Source organism: Ursus arctos, unplaced genomic scaffold (genome assembly GCF_023065955.2).
Source record: "Ursus arctos isolate Adak ecotype North America unplaced genomic scaffold, UrsArc2.0 scaffold_31, whole genome shotgun sequence".
NCBI lineage: Eukaryota > Metazoa > Chordata > Mammalia > Carnivora > Ursidae > Ursus > Ursus arctos.
The window spans coordinates 5114236-5140102 of NW_026622997.1; the positions used below are offsets into that span (position 1 = coordinate 5114236).

At 44.7% G+C, this 25867-nt stretch overlaps 1 protein-coding gene and 1 long non-coding RNA gene across 4 annotated transcripts in view; one reads left to right on the plus strand and one right to left on the minus strand.

Annotated features, from left to right (window-relative positions):
• Positions 1–1744: 1744 nt before the first annotated feature.
• On the minus strand, positions 1745–3890 carry LOC123001722 (uncharacterized). Its single transcript, XR_006410930.3, has 3 exons — positions 3395–3890; positions 2301–2384; positions 1745–2189 (listed from the first exon to the last, which is right to left on the minus strand). It is a non-coding gene; the product is annotated as an uncharacterized LOC123001722 (long non-coding RNA).
• Positions 3887–25867, plus strand: part of DUSP22 (dual specificity phosphatase 22) — a 69597-nt gene continuing 47616 nt past the window's right edge. For 2 of the 3 annotated variants that reach the window (XM_026511353.4, XM_026511352.4), the window contains exons 1-2: positions 3887–4360; positions 18370–18403. In XM_026511353.4, coding sequence (XP_026367138.1) covers positions 4340–4360; positions 18370–18403 — 55 coding nt within the window. In that variant the 5' untranslated portion in view covers positions 3887–4339. The remainder of the gene's footprint in view (positions 4361–18369; positions 18404–25867) is intronic. The other variant, XM_057304839.1, reaches the window with a different exon arrangement.

The following is a 25867-nucleotide window of genomic DNA, read 5'->3' on the forward strand; positions in this document are numbered from 1 at the left end:
ATACCCCTCATGATCTGGCTGCCTTTAGTGGTTGAGCTCCTGCTTGTGGGCTTCTTTTTTTTTTTTTTTTTTTTTTTTTTTTTTAAAGATTTTATTTATTTATTCGACAGAGATAGAGACAGCCAGCGAGAGAGGGAACACAAACAGGGGGAGTGGGAGAGGAAGAAGCAGGCTCATAGCGGAAGAGCCTGATGTGGGGCTTGATCCCAGAATGCTGGGATCACGCCCTGAGCCGAAGGCAGACGCTTAACCGCTGTGCCACCCAGGCGCCCCTTGCTTGTGGGCTTCTGCACACCACTACCTTAAAGTTCGTTATTGCTCACTAAATACACCATTAACTGCTTATCCTTCACCACGTGTGTATGGACTTGGCTTGTTCACAAACTACTCCTCACCAGCCACAGATGAAGGCTTTACTTATTTGGAGTCATTACCAAAATTTATGGTGTTGGTCGTGTCGAGAGAGACAAAAATGGCAGGAAAGAAAGTGGAAGTAAAAATCATACATGGGATAAAATTCCACTTTTAAAGCTTATGAAAACTTAAAAATTTTATGACTGAGAGAGAACGTAAATGAATAGTTTCTACTTTAGATGTGAAACTTGCCAGCTTCTTCTAGTAGTCTCCTTTCTTCCCTTCTTTCTATAATCAGGAGCTAACGAGAATAACAGAAGGAAGACAGAAAGGCACTTGGAAATGGGAAGTTCACCTGCTCAGCATGAGAACTGAACCTGAAAATCTTTGAGGTGTCGCTATGAAAATGAAAAGAAAGGAAACCAGGACATGTTGCCCAAATTGGATCAGACTTTTCCTTTTCGTTTTCTTTAGTCATAGACTTGCAAGATATGAGAAACTGTTAATTATTGTGTGATGATAAAGAGAGGTAGGATTAAGCTCTGGGATAGGATGGGGGAGTGCAGGGAGACAGTCTCTTATGGAGGAACCTCCTACAGAATATATTTTTTAAAATGACTCTTCTGACTTCTGATGTTAATGGTCTTCTCTTTTCTCATTTAACCAAAAATAAAAATTTGAGAATTTGAAATGAGTTCTGGGCATGTGGATCTTGTAGGACCATACCGAATGAAGGCCAGAGTACCCATTTTGACTGTTAGGAGATACCCATCACAGGTTGTGAGCTTAGGAGACGTTATAAGAAATGAACAAGAGAACGGAAATGCTCCAAATGGATTACAGAAGAAAAATTGCGTATGGATCTGCCATTTATGGGAAAGCACCAAATTATTTTTTTATAATAATTTTTTATTATGTTATGTTAGTCACCATACAGTACATCCCTAGTTTTCGATGTAAATTTCCATGATTCATTACTTGCGTATAACACCCAGTGCACCATGCAATATGTACCCTCCTTAACACCCATCACCAGCCTATCCCAATCCCCTACCCCCCTCCCCTCTGAAGCCCTCAGTTTGTTTCTCAGAGTCCATAGTCTCTCATGGTTCATTCCCCTTTCTGTTTACCCCCCCTTCATTCTTCCCTTTCTTCTCCTACCATTCTTCCTATTTCTTATGTTCCATAAATGATTGAAATCATATGATAATTGCCTTTCTCTGCTTGACTTATTTCACTTAGCATTATCTCCTCCATTCCCATCCATGTTGCTGCAAATGTTGTGAAATTACTCTTTTTGATGGCTGAGTAATATTCCATTGTATATATGGACCACATCTTTTTTTTTTTATTATTTATAATGAGTTTTTATTATATTATGTTAGTCACCATACAGTACATCCCCGGTTTCCGATGTAAGGCTTGATGATTCATTAGTTGTGTATAACACCCAGTGCACCATGCAATACGTGCCCTCCTTACTACCCATCACCGGCCTATCCCATTCCCCCACCCCCTTCCCCTCTGTGGCCCTCAGTTTGGACCACATCTTCTTAATCCAGTCATCTGTTGAAGGGCATTTCGGCTGCTTCCACAATTTAGCTATTGTGGACAATGCTGCTATGGACATTGGGGTGCATATGGCCCTTCTCTTCACTCCGTCTGTATCTTTGGGGTAAATACCCAGTAGGAAAGCACCAAATTATGAACTGGTTATGTTCTTGAAAGTTCACCTGACTATTGGAAACAACAACAGCACAAGTGAAGTGGAGGGGAAAAGAAGTAGTCCATTGATTGCTGGATAGGTTCTTCAAAAATTTGCAGTCCAATGCTCTCTAAAATGAGGAGGAAAAAGCTGGTTCAGAAAAGTTGATCATCTCGCCAAAGATTGCTATGAGATTTAGGAACAAAGGTTGGTCTTGGGATTCCCCAGGCAGTCTACTAACCATGTTGTGTTATCTGTAAGCAGGAAGGCAGTAAAAATAGCGATGGTGAGGAGCAGAGGGATAGGAGATGTGCTGTCCAGGTGTCTGGAAGGCGAGGGAGAGAAGAGGAAGTGAAGGTGGTAGAGAAGGAACACTCCAGAAGCAAGGGGGCAGGTCTGGATTGTATCTAACCTATGGGAGACAATTTGGGTGTACACTGAGTGGGGGCTTCCTAGATGTGGGGTTCTGGTCCCTGCTATTGCCCAGAAGATATATGCAGTACAAGGAGAGAAATGACTCAGATGGAATCTGGAAGTTCTTTACAAAATGTCAGCATCCTTCAGAATCTAATTGATGGTCTCACTCCTCTAGAATTCATTAATTTATTCAACAAATATATATGAACCCCTATTTCATGCCAGGTGCTGTCCCAGACCACATGGCTGTAATAATGAATGAGACAGATAAGGTGTTTTACATTGGGAGGCTGCTTTCTAGTGAGACACATAAAACGTAAGCAAACAAATATGATAATGTCCAATTATGTTAAATGCTATGAAGAAAATAATACAGGGTAATATGACAGTGACTGAAGAATCTAGTTTAGATTGGGTGGTCAGGAAAAGCCTCTTTGAGGAGGTGACATTTGGGCTGAGGCCTCAAAGACAAGAGCCAGCTTTGCAAAGGGCGAGGTCTGGGTGCAGAGCCCAGCCCATACGGAGTGCACGATTCAGCCTGGCAGGTTCAAGAGGCACCCAGAAAGCCAGGGTGGCTGTAACTTGTTGAGCAAGAAGGAGCAGATGAAATGAGGTCATCAGGGGTGAGCCCAGCCATATTAGATCGATGGGTATGTCCACTTAACATTTATTAAGCACCTATTTTGTGCACAGCATTGCTAAAGATACAAAAATAACCCTGAGAAACCCCTACCTCAAGGATTCCGTCCCCAGGGAAGAAAGCTAAGAGCTTAGTAGGGGTGATAAAATTTCTCAAAACAATTCTGCTACAGGTTAGAAAGTATTCTACTCCAGACACAATCATAATGCAGACATTACTATGCTGCTTAGCAAGGACAGGGGCTTTCCAGAAGCAACTGTATCAACACAGCCACGCACCTACTACGGCCAGTTTATAATCTGAAGATGGGCACATACTAGACGTCCAATGACACGGTGTGAGGTCTGAGATCTGGCCATCTGCTCCCCCACGGTAGGGAGGTTAGGTCATCCCAGAGATGAGTCACTGAGCCCACCTTTCCCCACTGGGTGAGCCTTCTCGGTCTTCGTGGGTGGGGCAGGGCCATAGGAATCCCCCAACCCGGGCCTAAATCTGTCGCCCTCAGAAAACCCAAGCAGGGGAGCCGCGAAGACCAAGGCTCTGATTAGCACCTGATTCACCGAGGCAGTCAAGGCAGGGTGGTGACTACTGGTAACAGGTCCCCCAGTCGCCCCAGGGGAAAAGGTCTGCGGGAGTTTTGGTGACCCTGATCCCGGGGGAGGTGGCCGGGTGACGCGCTGCGGCCGGGTTGGGGAGGCGCCTGCGCGACCACCAGGCCCCGCCCCCGCCCGTAAGTCCTTCTCCCGGAACGCTCACGGCTGCTGCTTCGGCCCCTCGCGCTGCGCGTGCGCTTTGGGCTCCGGCGCCGGCCCCCGAGAAGCTGTGGGCTACGCAGGGCGGGGCGAGCGGTCGCGGCGCCGCGGAGCCCGACTACAAGTCCCAGGGAGCCGGCCGGGGAGGGGTGCCTGGGCGCTCACGGGGCGTGCACTGGCAAAGCGAGACCATTTCCCGGCAAGGGCGCCAGTTCCTCTGCTCTGCTCGGCCGGGAAGTCCGGGGCGGACGAGCGGAAAGCCCTCCCGTCCAGGGCAGCTCCCTGGAGCGAGCCGAGTGGCCTGGATGTCCCTGATTATTATTGTTGTTGTTGTTTATACTGCGAGCACGAAATTCCTCCCCAGGGCCTCCTCCCCCGCCCGCTCCACTTGCTCCTCCCTCCTGTTGTAACATGCTATTAGTGAGCCTGCGACCTCATTTCCAAGGGTGCTAGAGTTCGCATTCAGCCACCATGGGGAATGGGATGAACAAGGTAACGTGTCTTTCTTTCATTTGTGCTGGTTTTGTTTCCACCTTTAAGGCTTCCCCCCGGCTGGTGTTTGCTGGGCGAGGAGAGCCCTCGACGGGTGCCCCCTCTTCCCTCTCCGACCTGTCTGACCAGGTCGTGTTCCACCGCGACTTTGACACTGGCGGCGCTTTCCTCTGGTGGGAACGCGAGGGAGGGGCGGCGCGCCTGGCGCGGTGCTCGTGAGGTCTGTTTTTGAGGTGCCCCCCTCCCCCAGGCCTCCCGCGGGCTTCCGGGTAAGCAGTTCCCCGCGCCTACCCTGCCAGCCCGTGTGCTTTGCAACTGAGAACAAGCCGTGCCCTTTAAAAGCGTTGACACTTGTTCTGCCGAGACCTCAGCTGAGCTCAGAGGGGTTGCGGTTTCTTTTTCTGCCCTCCCCTTCACTCCCAGACTCGGCTCTTGAAGCATCACCAGCCACGTTATTAGTAAACTGGAGTAGATAAATGTCTTCTATTATTTAATTTCCTCTTTCTCCCACATTCTTTTTTTCTTTTTCTTTTTTTTCGTGTGTACAGAGAAGTTGACCGAGACCTAAGTCCTGAGGTGTTACATGGCAGGGGTGGGGGGTGTTGAGAAAACAGATTCAGAGCTGATTTATCCTGGATTATATGGCTTCTGCAGCAAGGGCAACCTGTTGGCTGGCTGCTTGCGATGATTTTGCCTTATACAAAATCGTGTTGCTCTCCTCTTTTTGTGTTCTGTCCCCCACCATCTGCTCTTCATTTTCCCTAAAACCCCCTTCCTAGGTTGTGAGATCGGCTGTGTCTTTCCTGAGAGTGGAAGATGCCAGAAATTAGCTCTTGCAGTTGAGAGCTGCTTGGGGTGTATATTCATGTCAACCACAAGGTTAAGGATTTTGTAATCTGGTACTGCTGGTTTGAAGGAGAGACAAGACTTTTAAAAAAGCCCTCAGCAAAGTCAAGTACTTCTTCACAGGTCTTTAAATGGTCCTGGATCAGAGTTTAGTTTCTGGCTTGATGCTTGTCTGTCCCCATTCTATTCCACTCACATCTCCACATATATTTAGCTTTCATATTTGGTGGTTATAACCATATGGCTGGCTTTCGTTTTTCTTTTCTTTTTTTTCTTCCCTTCCCTTCTCTTTCCTTCTCTCTCCTTCTCCTTCCTTCCTTCCTTCCTTCCTTCCTTCCTTCCTTCCTTCCTTCCTTCTTTTCTTTCTTTCCTCTCTGCACTAGGGTCAGCAGTGGTTTGGTTCTTTCAGCTAGAGTGTGAAGTGCGATGGGGAGTGTTAGAAGTTAAGGTTGGGAAGAAAGTGCAGTCATGGGTAATCCTGGGTACCCAGTTAACTTTTTTCACCTGCCCACATCATGTTTATTGTGTTCTGCAGACCCAGTTTATGGAAGAACTCTGTGATTTGGGCCTGCATATCTGAGGCTTTTTGGTAACCAGGATTGTATTCCTTGTGTGGGCTTTTTTTTGGGGGGGGGGGGGCGGGGGGCAGGGAGAAGCTGTGACCAAGATTGAAAACAGACTATTTCTCTTGGATAAAAACTTGCATTATGTCCCCATTAAAACTGAAATCCATCAGCACCATGAACCTTCTGCTTGTTAAAACAGAACAGTAAAGCTCAAGTTTGTGGGCTTGTAGTCATATCTTGGTTTTCCTTTGGTTCTTTTTCACTTGAGTTGTTCACTCTCCTCCACTTTTAGCATTTAATTTGTAGTATTTTTATATTATGATTCAAAGAACATACTTAAGAATATGAATGATTGCCTAAGGTTCAAAATTAAGGCTTTTCAGCAAAAACGGTCATATTCTTATCATGATCTTTACCTTTCAAAGAAAGTAATAAATTTCTTGCTGCTATTATCACAATCATCTTGTATTGTCAATAGAGCCACTTTGCCTAATGTAGATATGCAGAAATATAATACATTTAGAGTGCTCATTAATGTAACAAATATTTATTGTGCACCTACTATTAGCCAGCTGCTGTGCTAGTTGAGAGGGCAGAGGGAGAGTACAATGTTAATGACAGACTCCTTCATAGAACCTTTGGTATAGACCAGAGGTTGAACCAGCTAAAGTATTTGCCTCCCATTATCACAAGCTAGGTTTCCTATGAAATCCAGGGACAGCTCGGTTTTCACCAGGCAGGATGCTTTTTGGAGGACACAGAGCAGTGAGGAAAAAAGAGGCCATCAGCCTGGGTAGCTGGGTTCCGGATGAAGTGAACCAACCCTGGCAGTCTATGGGGGGGTAAGATGTTAGATCCGGAGGGTCCTCACATCCTGCCTAGAATGGTAATGCTTCCTTCAGCCCACAATTAGATCATTAATTCAGGTTGATCAAGATAAAAACATGGTCATGGAGAGAGGGGGCGCCTGGGTGGCTCAGTTGATTAAGTGTCTGCCTTCGGCCCAGGTCCTGATCTCAGGATCCTGGGATGGAGTCCTGCATGGGTCTCCCGGCTCAGTGGGGAGTCTGCTTCTCCCTCTCTCTCTGCCACCCCACCCCCCCCCCCCCCGCCCAGTCCCCCGGCCCTGCTCATGCACGCACGTGACCGCTTTCTCTCTATCAAATAAATAAAATCTTTTAAAAAATGCACCTGGAGAAGATTTGGGGCTGATTTCTCTGATAAAATGCTTGTCTAAAGAGACTAGATTTTTGTTTTTCATGGAGTATTATAGTACTTAAGACTAATAAGATGATAATGAGGATAGGAGTTTCCATGATAGGTCCCCACCCAAAAGAGTAGCAGGTTCAGACCCTTGAGAGAACTTTGAGTCAACTGGGAGTTTTCAGAGACTCCACAGAAACATGACATTTGCATGCAACAGGCTGTTTAGTTTAACCCTAATCCCACTAGAGACATTTACTAGGTTGATCTTTAGCGGCATAGTGAGGCACAGGTGAGGCACTCTGCACTGTGAGCCAGACCACCTGGCTTTGAGTCCAGGCTCTGTCACTTACCAGCTGGGTGACTTTGGGCAGGTCACTTAACCTCTGTGTGCCTCCTCTGTAAAACAGGGATGAAAATAACAACACCGACTTCATGGGGTGATGGTGAAGATCAGATGAGTTACTCTGTGGTGAACTCTCAAAATAGGACCTGACACACTATAAACTCATTAGTGATTACATCTTTGGCCAATTCAGAGGATCTATTTGGGAATTGCACAAAAAGTAATCAAAGATTATTTTAGTTGCCCACCTTTCTGTCCTCGGTATGGATGTCAAACAGGAAGAAAGAGAAAAGGTGGCTTTTCCTATTTTGCAATTAATTTGGAGCTCTGGGGAGCTTTTTCAGGTTACTTTCAGAGTCTTTAGAATTCACTTTGGGGGGCACCTGGGTGGCACAGTGGTTGGGCGTCTGTCTGCCTTTGGCTCAGGGCGTGATCCCGGCGTTATGGGATCCAGCCCCACATCAGGCTCCTCCGCTATGAGCCTGCTTCTTCCTCTCCCACTCCCCCTGCTTGTGTTCCCTCTCTCGCTGGCTGTCTATCTCTGTCAAATAAATAAATAAAATCTTAAAAAAAAAAAAAGAATTCACTTGGGGTGAACTGCCATCCTAGCAAAAAGGAAAGATCTCCTCTACCTTCACAATCAACAGGAACTAGGTTTCAAACCTAGCATTAGGATGTTAGTCATGTTATTTAATCTCTCTGAGGGTCCATTTCCCAATCTGCACAAAGAGGGTAAGACACACTGACTTCCCATGGTTATAGTGAGGCTTAGACTTTATAAGCTGGTAGGCACATGATATGAGGCTTAAAAAATAATAGATCACAACTGCTCTGTTCTCTTTTCCTACTTCCTCATCATCTTTACTAGGCCAGAACACAGAAGCCTCACTCCCTAACATCGCCTGTGTAACACGCTCTGTCCACCTGACCGAGATGGACATGATGTTCTACCACAGAGCACATGAAATGTACTTAAAAACTGCTCTACTTGAACCAGTCCGAAGAAGATCTGTGTTGTTTAGTTCCTAAATTTTCTTTTGCTGAGGATTACCAACTTCTGTGAGATGGGAAAGAAATCTTGTCCCAGATACTACAAATCATGCTTTTAGTTACAAGGGCATTGTATGTTTTTATTTGTAAATGGTCTCAGAAAAGCATTTCTATGGTTAGCATGGATTCTGCAAATCAACTTGCTCTTACAGATGGGGAAAATATGAAGCCTAGTGTAAGACACACAGGAATACATGAATAAATCCTAGCTAAGGCTTTTAATTTCTAGCTTCTAGAAATGTACTTTGCCACTAATCTTGTAACTTTGAGCAATTCCTTCTGATCTCAGCTTTAACATTTTTATTCCAGAAGGATCCGTGGCCAAGATCGAATGCCACCTAAAATTGCACTCATCATCTACTTACCCCACTCTCCTGAAGTTGTCTGTCTTACCCTCTGAAACCTCCACACCTCCCCACCTCTCTCTTCCTTTTTTCTTTTCCCCCCACCCTCCCTCCCTCACACACACACACACACACACACACACACACACATACATACATACAACCTGTGTTGTGCAGAACAGTAGCCATTAGTCACAGGGCTATTGAGGACTAAAATGTGGCTAATTGCAAATGAGATGTGATTTAAGTATAAAATACACACCAGACTTTGAGAGTTAGTACAAAAAATTGTAAACCATTCTATGAATAATTTTATATATGGGTTACAGAAATATGTTTATGTGTTGGTTATGTTGTATAAATATTCTGAATATATTTCAGTTAAATATATTAAAATTGATTTCATCTTTTTTTTTTTTTTTTTACTTTTTCTGTGGCTACTAGAAAATTTTAAATTACATATATGGCTCACATTATATTTCTATGGGGCCACCACTGTTCCTTGAGAAACCCACTGTGGTGAAAGACAGAGGGGCAGGGCTATCACAAGCCTGATTTGGGGTGTCCCTACCACTCCGCTGCTTTATGAGTGTGATCTTGAACAAGCCACTTAGTGTTTCTGAGCTTCAATTTCTTTACCTCTTTCTACTCATAGAGATGGTGGTTAGCTTATCTAGTCTCATTTGCTCGAAAATGAATGTGGTGATGCTTCCCCAATTCTTGAGAGACGTAAATGAGAATTTATTAGAAGACGTTCTTGCAAGCTGTGAAGTGCAAATATGCACTGCTATTAGTGTGAGTCGATCTGTCCCGTTAGTGATTACGGTGATGACGCTGGTTTAGGATGGCTCTGTTCTCCTTAGGAAGATAAAGGAGTAGAGAAAGTTTAACTCAAGAGGGAAAGATCAAAGACATGACTATGCCTCCCTAGGCACATGCCAGGGTTCCTCAACCTCTGCACTGTTAACATTTTGGGCTGGCTCAGTCTTTGTCGTGAGGTTGTCCTGTGCATTGTAGGAGGTTAGCAACATTCCAGGCCTCTACCCACTAGGTGCCAGTTGTACTCTCCCCCCATTGTGACAATCAAAAATACCTCCAGGTTTTCCCAGATATATGCTGGAGGGCAGAATTGTGCCCCATTGAGAGCCACTGGCCTCGGCTTCTCCCCTCAGAGGTGAAGGTCTGGGTGATCTAGAACTGGTCATTATCAAAAGGTGAATAGGGCCTTAAAGGTTCAGAAGCTCTGTTTTCATATGGTCAGGGGCCAGAAGGTTCGACATCCTTGTGCTGTTAATGCTGCTGTTTCCATGTGACGGACCTGACTTGGCCACCTTCATAATTTATTCATCTGTCCATCCACCCATTCATCGGATGATACTGTTGAGCTCCTGCTATTGTCAAGGCACTGTGCTAGAGCCTTACTGGGAAACGAGTGTGAAAGACAGGCAGACCCGGTCACCTGGGCCCAGGCAGCTTACAGAGGAGTCCCTCTGTGGGAGGTGAGTGCACCATGTACACAGCTGTATAGACAGACTGCCCTACGCTGGTAATCTGTCTTCTGTCCTCTGTACTACCTTCTGGATATTTTCTCTTTTCAACATTACAGTTTTATTTCATATTGAAGGAACAAATGCTTAAGGCTTTAATTCTAAGTGCATACAAGATTATTCTCAGATTCTTTTTTTTTTTTTTTTAAAGAGCTTAAGTGGAATGTAGGGGGTAGAGGGAGAGGGACAGAATCTTAAGCAGACTCTGTGCTGAGCACAGAGTCCAACATGGGGCTCTATCTCAACGACCCTGAGATCATGACCGCAGGTGAAATAAAGCGTTGGTTGCTCAACTGACTGAGCCACCCAGGTGCCCCAAGAGTATCCTCAGATTCGTCTTTTTGCAAATGCAAACTGGTTAAGTCCGTAGCCAAATGGCATTAAGAAAGTCTGTGACATTTAACCCTTCACGGATTTCCAAAGTTCTCCTCCTCATTCCTGGCATTGAAACCCAGAAAGTTCTTTCTGACCTAGGAAGAATTAAGATTATCCCACCCCCCACAACCTTGTACTGCTGCCTGATCAGGAATTTTATCTCTTAAATCTGTTCGGGTGGTGGTCTTAGATTCCATGTTATCCCGAAGCACTGAGAGAAGTGTTTAGAAGATAAACTCAAAATATTTACTGCCCTTAGAAGCAGTATTGTTTTGTTCATAAGTGCTTTTTTGTGGTGAAGGATTTGATTTTATGCATTTCTGTATGGACAGTGTTAGTACAGTGTGGGTGTGAAGGGTATTGATCAAGAAGAGCCATTAACCACGGAGAATCTTGAGCATGGTCTCAAAGTGTTTCTGCAGGAGTCTGCCTTCATTTCCTATTTCTAGACAGTCTTTTACCAGAAAAGAAGAATTTTTTCTGACTAGCAGAGTGCTAGAGAGCATCTTCCATTGCCTTTTACTATCTCTTCATGTGCAGGACTCTGTGGCAGGCTTTTGAGACAGAGCGGGGAACACAATAGACATACCCCCTGCTTCAAGGTCAATCAAAAAAGTAAGCAAATAATAAAATAACTTTAAGGACTGATAAATATGATGAAAATAACAAGGGGATGTGACGGAGGGTGTCAGGGAATTTATCGTTCAGGAGAGACTTCCTTGAGAGCTGTTATCTCACGGGAGGCCTAAATGACAAGGAGCCACCCAGGTGAACAATGGGGAAAGAAGAAATTATTTCTGAGACCCAAAGATGATTAGGACTGATCTGGTTGTTGTTATCTCAGAGTCACAGAACATTCCCAAACATATCCAAACTGCATATACAAACTTCTTTCCTTGATCTATGCTTCTCTTTCCTCCCAGGTGGTAATGATTTCACTCCCCTTGTGTTCTTGCTTCTGGCTTGAGTTCAGACTTGATGAAGTGACTGTCTGAAGTGACTGACTGGTCAGCCACTTTGTCCCAGATGAACACTGTGCTCTTCCATGGTCTTCTCTATAAGCTGTCTTTCAGCTGGAAAATTATTTCATTTCATTTTCTCTTTCTCTATATTTAAGGATTACCAGCAACAATCAGGGAAGTGGGTGGGTCAGCTTTTTGCTTTCAAGTTTGAATTATGAAGCTGACTAGAGTAGGAGTCTACACATTCATGGGGTTTCTAGTCTTGAAAACAAAAATGTAATTTCTCTCTCTGCTGATGGCCAGCCTTCCTTTGTCTTATTTTGTAATTCTATATGGAAGAGACTACAGAAACTGGGATTGAGCCATTCTCCTTCTATTTCCGGCCCTTGAGACACTAGCTTACTCTTGTGGTCTTGAATATGGAGTTTAAAGTTTACTGACATAGCTCTGTCTTCTTTTTGCATGTGTGGAATTTAAGAAACAAAACAGAAGAAAGGGGGTGGGGGAAGAGACAAACCAGGGAACAAACTGAAGGTTGCTGGAGGGGAGGTGGCTGGGGGATGGGTTAGATGGGCGATGGGGGTTAAGGATGAGCACCAGGTGTTGGATGGAAGTGATAAGTCACTAAACTCTACACCTGAAACTAATATTACACTGTATGTTAACTAACTGGAATTTAAACAAAGACTTAAAAAATAAAAAAAGAAAAAAAAATTTTAAGGGCACCTGGGTGGCTCAGGTCATAATCCCAGGGTCCTGGGATGGAGTTGCACATCGAACATTGGGCTCCTTGCTCAGGAGGGAGCCTGCTTCTCCCTCTGCCTGCTCCCTCTCTCCCTCTCTCTGACAAATGAATAAATAAATAAATCTTAAAAAAAAATAAAATTCTAAATGCATATAAAAATGTGCATCTTAAATGATTTTTAGTAACTTGGCTCTTTGATTTTAGTAAGCTTAAGCCTCTGTCTTTGCCAGCTCTCTGCCCTGGCATCCCTTTGGCATGCTGCTGTCATCCAGCACTGGCCCCTGTGCTGCCGGTGTGGCCATCACTGACCCCTGTGGAAACCTGTGCAGGGCAGAAAGGGGCAAGGTCTGATTTCTCAGGCTTTACTCACCGTTGTTTTTCATCTCTCTCCTTTCCTTACTTTACCTCCTCCCACCTTATTCACTTTCTCTTTTTGTTCATTTATTCATTGAAGAAACATTTACTTGAGTATCTACCAATCAAGGGAGAACCATCCAAGTTGAGAGAGAACATACTCACAAATACGATGCAGGCAGCAGATAGAGGTCATAAACTAGATGTCCGTGGGCTATCGTCGGCCTGCAGATGTGTTTTATTTGTCTATCACAATCTTTCAGCTTTTGTGTTTTTTTATGTAGTTGATAGCAGTTGAAAATTGAACTGTTTCCCTTAAAAGCTGGATGGTGGAATTGGGGGTCTCACCCTGCACCTTTGTATGGTCGCCTCCGCTATGGGGAAGTTTGGGGAAAGAGCTGGGCATGGGGCTGAGGCTGCAGACAGCAACCTCAGTACTTGCAGGTCTCACTTGTTAAGGTGCCATATTTAGGTTCTACGGTGATAGCTACTGGGAACGCTAAGAAGGTTTTAATCTGAAGAGTTACATAGTCAGTTTTGCACTTGGAGGCCGGTTGAGGGTTCCTTTGGAGGGATAGATCCAAAGGTAGGGAGATCTTTCCGAGGCTGTTACAAGTCAGAGGGGAGGCACTAAGAAGCTGAACAAAGTTTAGAGGAGCAAACAAATTGAGGAGCTATTGAGGAGTAGAAGTAAGTGCTTAATGAGGTGTGAGTAGAGTCCAGAGGAGGGAGGAATCTCCTGATGGAGTGCTCTCTAACTGGTTCTGGGAGTGCCGGTGGGGCTGCTGCTTCCAAGGTCGGTAGGACTTTGCTAGTCTGTGACTTGCCTGAAGGTCTGTACAGCTCATTTGCATTTATGCTTTTTTTCTGGGTTGAAAGGCCTACATCAGGGTCAGTGTTTGTAAGCAACAAAATCCAGATGTGGCTGCTTTGGGTACAATAGGTAGGTTGGCCAGGAAGTCGGGAGAACCAGATTAAGGCTACATTGCCAGACGCAGATCCTAGAACTAATCTGGTGAGAGCATTTCTGGGGCTGCCCCAAGGTACTGCTCCTGCTGTTTTCGGTTCTAGATATGCTACCAGCCCTGCTGCCCCTGTTGTGGGAGAGAATGTTGTGGGTTACCTGTGGATTCTGGTCTGGAGCGGCTGTTGCACTTAGGTCATATTTCCGTGTCACAGCAGCCAAGGCAAATGCAAGCAGTCATCTGGTGTTTGCAGCTTCTGTAGTAAGAGCTGGGCTCTGCTTCCCACCAAGACTCTAAAGTGGGGGGAAATTCCTCAAACACAGGAAAGGCCTTCCGAGGCTAGGAAAGCAATGAAATAATCATCTACTACGGGGCTTATAATTTTTTAGTATAGCCAAGGGAGATGAGGGACCCCAAATAATGGGGATTACTTCTCTATTTAAAGAGAATATTGAGAGCAAAGAAATGTGATATTGCAAAGTAGGACCAGTAAGGGGTATTGGGAATCGGGGGGTTACTTGGCTTGGCTGCAGATCGGAAAGAAATGGGGGAAATCCTTCAGGGGTAAGTTGGAGCCATCCTGTGGATGCCAACTTGAAATTTTCAGTTGAATTTCAGTTTTGGCTTTCCTTTTCTTGGGAAAGGGTTTGCTACTAAACATTATCTAGAAAGTGACCCAGTGAGACTATGACATTACAAAATTAATTTGATGGGACGGAGAAGTTAGTTCAATGCAGACTGCTCTAGCCCATGTATGAACTGAGGCTCTGACTGTGCCAAGGAGCCAGGACTGTGCTAGGACTTTGTAACTCACTAGGCAGAGAGAGGCATTGGTGGGATGTGGGGGGAGTGTAGGGGAAGTGCCATGGTGGGAGTGGGGTCCAGATTTTCATTCTGGGGGACTGGGAGAAGGTGACATTCATCAGGAGATTTGAGGAATTGATAATGGGGGTGGGGAGTGATGTTCTGTTGTAGATAGCCCTGCAGGGAGTAGAAGCCTGACTGGAGTTGGCTTCTAAAGGACGGGTTTAGGAATCATAAAGCCATGGTTCTAGAGCAGCAGGGCAGAGAGGTGATCTAATCTTATGTCCTCGCTTTATTTTACTTAAAAAATACTATGAAATGTATTAGTTTATTTTGGCAGAGAAAATAGAAGTACAAAAAAGAAAAGCAAAACTGGGCCATAATCTTTTCCCTAAATAACCCCTCTTGACTTGAAAAGAAAAAAGTAAGCTGAAGCAATGCACGCACACAAGTAGAACATCCACACCGTACAGAAAAGTGCAAAGAGAAATACGGAAGTGGCCCTCCTCGGGCCCTCCCCACCAGCCCCCAGTGTCACTCTTACGGAGATGGTACGGTAATGAAGACATTGGCTGCATACACAACTTTACCTTTCCTCTGTTTTACCATGACATTTCCAAGATATATTAAGTAAAAATATATGAAAATATCTCTCTATGGCCCCACACATCTTAATCATCTTAGTGGTTCTTAATCTAGAGCCCTGAAAGCCTTCCATGGCTGCCTGTGTCCTGTGTCTGCTGCATGCAGCCTGTCCACAGCCTGGACCACAGCCTCCTCCTGTTCTTCCCTGCTGGATCTCTGCCTCCCTCATGCTCTCTCCTGGTAGAGACTGACCTTCTTTCTCTGCACTGGTGGTTTCTATTGCTCCCCTGCCTGTCCTTCCCCCTCTTCTGACCCAATGCTCTTGAACTGGAGGTCCCCTAAGTGGGGCTGCCTCCTGAAAATCCTTGGGGATCCCAGAGTGGTCAAGTCACCTCCTCCTTCCCTAGGCAAGAAGCTCCACAAGGGAAGGTAGGCATTTGACAGGGCCCTGTCTCTCTCCATCACATCTGTATCCTGAGTGCCCAGCATGAAGTCCACATATGACAGGAATCAGTAAACCATTCATCTACTGTTATACGTTCTGTGATTTTGGGCAAATACACACGCTCTTATTGTGGTTCATTATAACTGTCAATTGTATGAATCTGGAGCCACTTGTGGTCAGTGTTATAAAAGAAAAATTATTCTTACTAGAAATGGCGAGGAAGACTTTATTTGAAGCTATTGCAATAGGAGGAGATACTGTGGCAAGTGAGAGAACTCAACTCCCAATACAACAGGAGCTAGTGGGGATGTATAGCCAACAGGCAAGGTGAGGGAAAGATGGAAAATTACTGAGCAGAACTTGATTAGGTATCATGGGTAGCGGAAGATGAGCTTGACTGGATGTCCAGAGTGGGAGGATTCTTGATAAACTGGCTTAGCAGGATTCTTTGCCAAAACCGGTAGGCCACAGATGAAGCCTATTCAAGAAGAAGGCTCAAAGGAGCCTGACTAAAGTTTGGTTAAGAAGGAACTCACTGTTACTGTCAGCCAAGAAAGCCACGTGGTGACTCTGCCCTTTAGTATCTCATGTCGACTCCTAATAAAGATAGGAGAGACCCTGGAGAAGGGGAGATTGTACCTGAAAAAGCTCTATTTCGCCAAGAGCTGCCAGAGATATCAGTGTGATCCCATCTCTAAGATGAACTTGCATTGTTCTTATATTTTAAAACAGGAATGATACAGTATTTACTCCACCCTTCCTCCCAGGAGAATCCCAGAGACTGATTCTCTTTCAACAAAGACCTGTCAAATGTTCTTGCTCCTTGGCAGTGCATGCTGGTCTTTTCCTCTGAAATACTGGTTCATGTGTTCCTAGTTACAGAGCTAACCCGGCTTGCCTCAATGCTATGACTTCAGTCGTGGATATAACTGACTTCTCAGTCCCATGGGGCACTCCAAACTAATTTTTTCTCCCTGAGTATTCAGTGAGCCAGGGTGATCACACGTCTCCATGCCCTGCTCACTTCTGGGCCTTGCTTGTTGTCCTGGAGGACAGTTGACCCTTGAACAACACAGGTTTGAATGAATTACGTGGGTCTGCTTATACAAGGACTTTTTTACAGTACTGTAAATGTATTTCTTTTTCCTTATTACTTTCTTAATAACATTTTCTTTCCTTTAGCTTACTTTATTTCAAGAATGTAGTATATAATACGTATAACACGCAAAATGTGCGTTAATAGACTATTTATTGGTAAGGCTCCCACTCAACAGTAGGCGATTAGTAGTTAAGTTTTTGGGAAGTCACAAGTTGTTCATGGATTCTCAGCTGTGTGGGGAGTTGATGTCCCACCCTTCAGTGTTCAAGGGTCAACTGTAATTATGAATAGAGTCTCTTTTCCTTCTCACAAGTGTCCCCAGTTGGTCACTATGTTCTCTTGTGCCTTGGCTTGGCCACCTCCCCACCCCAGGACAGAAGCTAGCCCTAGACCTAGTATTACTGAGCTCCAGCAGACTGCCTTGACCATGCCACGGTGCAGTCCCCTGCAGTGACTTGCACAGATGCCATCAATTTTTAACAAGGTGGTCAGGAAAATGCTCAGAGAAATCTGCACGCGTGAAGAATTACTATATGCTGCTCTTAGCTTTCTTGGTGGGAGTGGATAAAAAATAGGGAGTGTGAAGCAGATGAAGCTGAGTGGGATGTGGGATGGTAGTACTCACAGGAGGGTGTTGCCAGGGCAGGGGTCTGCAGTGGCCGGTATGCTCTGTGCACTTGGAAATCATGTCGGGTGACGTAACTTCTAAAGCAGCGTCTATATTTGGATTTAAGACTCTTCATACAAAGTAGTGGCAGGACAAGAATTAGCTTTGTATTTTCCAAAGTGGGGGGTTGCTTGTGAAAAACCCAGTCCCTGGTTCTTATCTCAGACCTACTGAATCATTCTATATGGGGGCTGGGGCTGGGGCTTGTTCAGAAATCGGAATTTTTCACAGCTTCTGGTGGTTCTGATGGATTGTCTTGTTTGAGAAGCACTGCGTTAGAAGTAGACATTTGGAGCAAACGTATATTCTTATTAACTTACGCATTTGGACAGTTCATTCACTCATTTAGTAACTGTTTATTGACTGGTAATCATGAGTGAAGCCCTGGGCCAGGAGCTGGGTATAGAGCAGTGAGTGACAGGATGTGATAGCTGTCCAAAGAGCTGTCTAACACAGGAGACGGACCTTCACCTAGAAATACTCCTGTGACATATCCCTACAAGGGGAGTACTGAGGACCGTGGGACCTGAAGCCAGGGCCTGCCTCAGAACCTGGGCTCAGGACAGGCCTCTCTAGGGTGTGAGTCAGAACTAGGTCCTGAAGGATGAGGAGAGTAGGAACATGGCTGCTGGACATGGAACAGCATGCACCAAGGCCTCAGCAAAGGGAGGTTTGCTGGAGTTGTGAGATAAGTGGGGGATGTTCACATTATTGTGAGAAAAGGAGGAGTCAAGGGGGAAGGGTAGGCAGGAGATATGCAGAGCTGGAGGCCCCCGGGTTTGCGGCTAAACTCTCAGAATGCCAAGGAGCACTGAAGGGCTTGCGTGTAGATGTGTTGGGGAATTCTGGTCCTCGAGGTCCCACAAGCTGATGGGCACCCACGTGTGGCCATTCACAGGCTGTTTGAGCAGGCTTCCTAGTGTCCATGGGCAGGCCAGAGCCCTGGAGACAAGGATGCTGGGTGGTCTGTGCCGGCTGTCTGGGAAGGTGCTCGGAAGTGGGTGTGGCAGGCAACAGGCCTGGGATGTGCTCCCACTGCTCTGGTGAGCAGAACCCTGTCAGCTTCAGGTCTGAGCACTGACATCTGATCTGTGTCTCTCCCCTAGATCCTGCCTGGCCTGTACATTGGCAACTTCAAAGGTGAGTTATCTTTCCTTATTATTGTGGTAAAAATGCGTAATATAAACTGTGCCGTTTCAAGTGCACACGTCAGGGGACGTTAAGTACGTTCACACTGCTGTGCAACCATCCATCTCCAGAACTCTTTCGTCATCCCAAACTGGAACTCTGTGCCCATTAAACACAAACTGTTCCCTCTCCCCTAGTCCCTAGAAGACACCATTCCGCTTTCTGTTTCTGGGGATTCGACTGCTTTAAGTTCTTCACATGAGTGGCGTCTTGCATGCAGTGTTTGTCCTTTTGTGTCTGCCTTATTTCACTGATCATAATGTTGATTCATGTGGTAGTATGTGTCAGAATTTATTTCCTCTGGGGTGCCTGGGTGCTGCAGTCGGTTAAGCGTCTCCCTTCTGCTCAGGTCATGATCCCAAGGCCCTGGGATCGAGTCCCAGGTCGGACTCCCTGCTCACTGGGGAGCCTGCCTCTCCCTCTCCCTCTGCCTGCTGCTCCCCCTGCTTGTGCTCTCTCTCTCTCTGTCAAATACATAAATAAAACCTTTTAAAAAATTTATTTCCTTTTTAAGACTATGTGTATATATATATATTTTCCCTTTCATCTGCTGCTGGACATTTTGGGCTGCTTCCACCAAGGGTGGAATCAAGCATGATTGAGTCAAGGTATCGACTCAGTTTATACAAAGTCTGATCTGGACCTGGCCACCACTTTTGTTCAGGCCCCTTGCTGGGCCCTCATACTTGTGCCCAAGTCCTCAACCAATGGAGATGTGTATACTTAATAAGATGGAGTACACCTAGGAAACTTGCAAGGCTAGAGAGAGCCAGCCCTCCACGTAGGCATCTGGAGTTCCTCCCTCCTAGAACAAGCGAGGACACGCTCCTGTCTGTTTGCAGGTTGCTCCTTAAATTTGAGTTCACGTTCCAATTGACTATAAAAACAATCTCTTTTTTTCCCAATATGTTTTAAATTACTTTAATGTCATAGAAACTTAACCATTAAGATAATTACTAAAAATATGCATAAAGGGGCATCTATCTTTCCTAGTCAGATGATGACTGTATCTACAAGTCATTTACCTGTGAGATCCCACCACTGTGTATTTATTTTCCTGTGAATCTGTATCAGGTTTTCTTCCCCCAAACAATTCTGAACTGGTAAAAAAAAAAATATTATAGCATGCTACATTTACTCCTCAGAACCCTCAAAAAAGGATACCTTTGTAAAGTAAACTGTGCTAAAATAGTATATGAGAAAGTAATAAGACATACACAGGAACAGTCCAGAAAATTTTAGGTTCTATACCCACTGATTAAAAAAATGCCCCAGGAGAAACCACATTGAATGAGAAAATACACTATGCTGATCTTTTTTATTTCTCTGCATAATGTTTATTTCCTTCTCTCCTCCTCCCCCAGCCCCCTTTGGCTCCTAGTGCTGTTAATTGGCCTCAGAATTGAGCGTAGGGAGCTGACAGCTGCTAATTGCTACTAGAACATTTTAAAAATAGTACTAGAGTTCCTAAATTAGTAAGCTCTGTAGTTCTGAAAAAGCAGCAAGTGCTTTGTGGTGGGTAGGCGGTAGTACTGGACTACATTAAGGAGCAACTATCTTTTGGGGCTACTTAGGGAGTTATTAACTGCTTTCATGAAGACAGGAGGATGTTTTTGTGTTTGAGAGCAGAGCTTAGGATAAATTCCTAGACGTAGAATTGCTACGTGAAAGTGTTTACAAATTAAAAGTTGTAATGCATACCAACCAAATTCAGTACTTCCGCCAACCGTTTATGATGGTTATATCCTTATTCATAGTAGGATACTTTCTTCTAGAAGATCCCGTGTGCACAATTTCAGGGCACATTTTAAAACTCTTTGTACTAAAATCTATACCTATTTTCAAAGTATTCAGTGACATGGGACTCGTTCACAGTTTCTGGATTCTTGCCATGGGTTGTGCCCGTTGGAGAGGTCCGTACTACCCCGTGCCGCTCCTTGTTCAGATGCTTGATGTTTTTTTTATTGTCTTCGGTTATTCTGACATTAGGAGGTGGTCGTGTTTTATTCACTCATCAATTCACCAAACATTTATTAACCACTTACTGGGTGTAAGGCTTATTTCAAGCAAAGGAATAATAGTGCCGTGAATGGACAAGAAGCTGGAAGGAAGCGTTGCTGTCCATATAGTTGCCTGTGAATTAACTCACTCATTCTGGAAACTTATTGCAACGTGCTGGGAGTCTGACGTGGATGTGCACTTCGGTTCTCAGTGGTTCAGGGTCAGCAGGAGCAGGAACGGAACAGGGGAGCAGGTCTTACCGTGAAGAGAAGCGGTGAGACAGTCAGCCTTGGAATCTGGTTATCCCCCCACCGTCCACGCGCCATAGGTTACCCTCGGACACATTCCACAGCCTGGACATGAGGGGGGCTGTGGTGAGGATGAACCAGACAGTGTCGCCGATGCACTCGATTCAGAGTCTGGCACGTGCCTGGGCAGCCGGCGTCCGGCCCTCCTCACGCTCTGCATCGGTGGGATGGGAGCACACCCCTGCTTCAGCTGTTGTGGACGGGAGCTCAAGGCTCAGACAGCACTCATGCCACGCTGGGTGTGCAGTAGGCGCTGATCGTCAGTAGCTACAAGTGTGCAAGACCAAGGTGAAAGGATCATGACTGCTCCTGGAAAGTGCATCCAGCTGTGTTATGGGCCTTGTGCACTGCAACAACCAATACAAAAATGTATAAAGAAAAATTAATAGAATTTTTTTTTCTTCCTGAGAGAGCTTCATTTTTGTACAGTGTGGATTGGCACTGCTACCCAGGCCTTGGTGCTAGTGGCCATGGTCTCAATCCAATCGCTGAATAGTGTCCTGTCCTGTCTCCTTCCTCCCCTCCCCCACCTCCCCTTTTCTTCTTTTGCCTCTCTTCCCTTCCTCCCTGCCTGCCTTCCTTCCTTCCTGCCCCGTAGGGATCCTTTACATGTCACTCTGCAACTTCCTTTTTTTTTTTTTTTCCAGTTATGTTTATTATTATTATTTTAAATTTTTTATTATGTTAGTCACCATACAGTATTTTTTTTTTTTTTAACTTGCAGTGAATCACAAACCATTTTCCAACACTTGGTCCTGGTGATTCTTCCACCTAGGGAAAAACTCACAAACCAGCTCAGGGTCTGGAGCCTGGTCTTTGATAAGAGCCTCTCAGTTGAGGTGCTTTAACTTGCAGCTGGCTCTGCCCAGAAGCCAGGAGGGAAGGTGGGAGTGGAAGCTTGAAGAACAGCTCCACCCTGGACCGAGAGGGTGGGGTTAACTGCTGCCTCATAACTTGGCAGATCCCAAAATGGATGTGAGCAGACAGAAGAAGCCCTCATTGTTTGAAGATGTCCACAAAATTCTAGAAATGTGGGAAACAAGCCCACACCCTATGTGTGTACTGGTGATGTACATAGAGACATGTTTAAGGTCTCAGAGCTTTTGTTCTGTCTGCCAGTGACACTGGGCATGGTTTCCAGGGGTGGTTCCCCAGTTGTTCAGATAAGGCTGACCTGCTGAACTACCGAACACAGATCTTTGGCCCAAGAGAGCTGCATGGCCAGTGGTGATCATTAGGTAGTAGACCAAGAGCTGGAATTCAGGTGTCTTTGAAGTAAGCACATATTTGGAAACATTCAGAGGTGATGGAGATCGAAGCCCATACTACAGCCTTGAGACTCATCTGGTCCCAGTGATAATAATAATAATGATGGCAATGATAACATTTACTACATCTGAGATGAGCACTATTGTAAGCATGTTATTTCATTTAGTATTTCCAGCAGCCCTTTGAGGTGGTACTCTTACCATTTTCCCACATTAGAAGTGAGAAAAATGAGGCACAGAAAAACTTGTCCAAAGGTTGGCACCAATAAATGTCAGAGCCCGCATTTGGTAAAGAAGGGAACAGGTAGGAACTGCCCATTTTGGGCCCCATCCCAGGTTGGAAATGTACCCACTTAAAGGTTGAACACACTAACAGCTCATTTATAACTCTAGAAGTTATCGTTATGTACAATAATTTATAACTCTAAGATTCATTAAGTTAATTTCACAGTGGGATTAAGTATAACTGCAAAACAGAATCACTTACCCACCACTGAGCAGATTCTCAACTTGGAAGGCAAAAGTTGTTTGCGAAATGACTCAGAACATGGCTTAGGGTTCAGGGTCATAACAGAGAGAATTAGGTCCTTTTAAAATAGAGACCTTCCCTCTCCTCTTTCCTCTCTCTCTCATCCTGCATGGCCATGCTTTTGAGTCCACAAATCAGTGTAACAGGTGCTCTGATATTGGAAAGTCGTTACCAAAGAAGTTCTTTCCTTCCCAATATCTGCTTTTCCAGAGTGCTTACATAGATGGCATTATTTTCAAGTGCTTCTTCCAATATACTTTTGTTAATTTTATTTAGAGGCAATTCTGCTTGACTTTGCTGGACAAGCTTATTTCCCGTGGCCACTCTAGCATTTCCCGCATCTTAGCACTGGATACCCCTGTACACCTATCTTCTGTATCAGTATAAGAGCTAGAGCACTAATTCCCCTTCCTAAGGAAGCATGTGGTTGCCACTTTGCCTTTTGAAGACAGTATCTTCCAGGAATCCACTTGTTCCCTTGGCAAGGTCTTACCAGTGATGAATGGGGTCTTCCACTGAGGGAACATGCAACAGCAAAGGAGAAAGATCAGGCAGGTGTTTCTATTTCAGTGCTCCCACTGTGTAAAAATGACATTTGCTTCTTCTGAAGGCCAAGTGAGGCCTCAGGAGAGTAGACAGAGGCAGGCAGCAAGAGTGGGCAGGAGTCCAGGGGCCAGGAGAGATGTTGGCAAAAAGAGGAAAAGAACACGGTTAGCTGTTTTACCAATGAAGGGTTGACTGTTTTACTTATTAATATAATTTAGTTGAATTTTGTGAATAGTGTTTTTTAAAATTTTTCTTTTCCTGGTTATAAAAGTAATGTAGGCTGATCAGTTAAAATAAAAATTTAAAAAATCCAAATGTGATAGAAATATGTTATATAGAGTGAAAACTTCCCCGACTGTATGTCTCAAGATAACCATGGCCAGTGTATATCCTAGATTTTCTCCATGTGAATTCTAATTTGTAATCGTCCTGTTAGTTTATTAATAGTGTTGCATTTGTGATCGCAAGTGGCTGTGAGTTGTTTTCTGGCTTAGAAATGGGATCAAAATGCCATGGTGGGGAAGGGGCCCCACTGGTACCCAGTCACAGCTCATCCCCTGAAGGCCCTGCAGAGCTCCATGTGTACGGTGCACACAATCTTCTGGGGTTCTCTTTCAGTTGTGGGTTCTGATCATGTAGATATGTAGTGGGCCTGGGAGTCTGCATTTCCAGTAGGCTCCCAGGTAGTGCCATGCTGCGGCTTGGCAGACCCCGTTTTGAGCAGCTAAGGACTAAGTTCCGCCCCTTTGATATTGTGCCCAAGGAGAGAGAGCTGGTGTGAAACTTACAGGCATGTTCACATGCATGTGAATGAGCTGATAGCTCCTTGTCTTGCAGCTGCATTCACAGCTTGTTACCACAATGCCCGTGGCTGTAGGCAGTCATCCAGAACCATCAATAATTTGTAGTCCTAAAGAATAAGGGGTCCAATGTCATCATAAAAATGTTGATTAAGCGCTTTATGGACTCTCAAATAGTTAGAGCCTGTGCTTATGGGTTAGGGTAATCCCAGAATATCAGCACAGACAGCCCTATGATAAAATAGAAAGGAGCACAGAGCAAAAGGAACATTGTCCAAGAGTTGCTTCTGGTTTCTTTGGAGCCCTACAGTCTGTTGTCTCATTTGTCAAGTGGTCTTCTCCATGCAAAAATGTATACTTTTATTACCAAACTACTTTCTTTGTTTATTTTTAATCTGTGTTATAAAAGTGTATTTATGAGGTGATGAAAATGTTTTAAACTTATTGCAGTGATGGTTAAACAGCTCTGAATATACTAAAAACCGTTGAATCATACATTTTAAAAGGGTGAATTTATGATATGTGAATTATCTCAAGAAAGCTGTTTATAAAAAAAGAAAAAGTATATTTAAACAAAAATTTTTTTTAAAAGATTTTATTTGTTTATTTGTCAGAGAGAGAGAGCACACGCAGGGGGAGTGGCAGGCTCCCCACTGAGCAGGGAGCCTGAAATGGGGCTCAATGTGGGGCTCTATCCAAAGACGCTGGGATCATGACCCTAGCCGAAGACAGGTGCTTAACTAACCGAGCCACCCAGGTGCCCCTGTTTAAACAAGTCTTTAAAATTCAAACCTTGGGCAGGATCAGAATCCAGAAGATTCTGCCCTAGAGTGTCAGGAGGCTGCTTTGGAAAAGGACCGGCTTTTCCTCTTCCTTCCACCATTTGCCTCTCCGTCTCTCCTGCTCTTCTATGGGCACTGAAAGCTCCAGCTTGATCTCGCTTCTCCACTTGGCTAAAACATACATACTGGTGGCGATCGGGAAAATTGCCAAAAGGTGAGAATGTGGAAGCTGGCTGCCAGTGGGATCCTAAATGATTCTAGTTCCTGTTCAGTTCAAACTTACTGATGCCAAAACCTGTAATAGTTGTGGGGCAGAAGGAGGTGGGCGGTGTTTGGAATTGAGTCCTGTTTGTGCGGAGTAGCTGGCTTCTCTGCACATCTGAATTTGACGTTTGAGATGGTTGGAGCAATGAAGAAAGTCTTAAAACCAACATTTTAATATTACTGTTAAAGACTTTTTTTCCCTGACTTTAAAGTGGTACAAGTTTATTGCAGAACATTTAGGAAAGTTTTTCAGTCTCTTCAGGATCATCAAGGCTTCTTAAAACTGCAGATTCCTCTCAGGGTTATGAGATCTAGCCCAGCATCATGAGTTCTGTGCTCAGCAGAGAGTCTGCTTCCCTTCCTCTGCCCACCCCCTCCAAATACATACATGCATACATGCATCTTAAAAAGAAAACAAAAAACCAACTGCAGATTCCTCAGCCTTGCCATAGACCCGGACGTTAAACTTTCAGAACCTCTTGTGTTGAATATACCAAAAAAACTATTTAAAAAATTTTAAAACACTTGTAATTCCATCTTTTCAAGATTATCACTGTTGGAGCTAATTCTCTATAGCAGTTTTCCCCTGCATGTTTGTCTTTATTATGTTTTTATAAATCGAGCTCATATTGTACTTATAGTTTTTTTTTTTTTTAAGATTTTATTTATTTATTCGACAGAGATAGAGACAGCCAGCAAGAGAGGGAACACAAGCAGGGGAGTGGGAGAGGAAGAAGCAGGCTCATAGCGGAAGAGCCTGATGTGGGGCTCGATCCCATAACGCCGGGATCATGCCCTGAGCCGAAGGCAGACGCTTAACCGCTGTGCCACCCAGGCGCCCCAATATTGTACTTATAGTTTGATACCTGCTTTTACACCCTGCTTAACATTTTATCCCAAGCATTTTCCCATGTCATT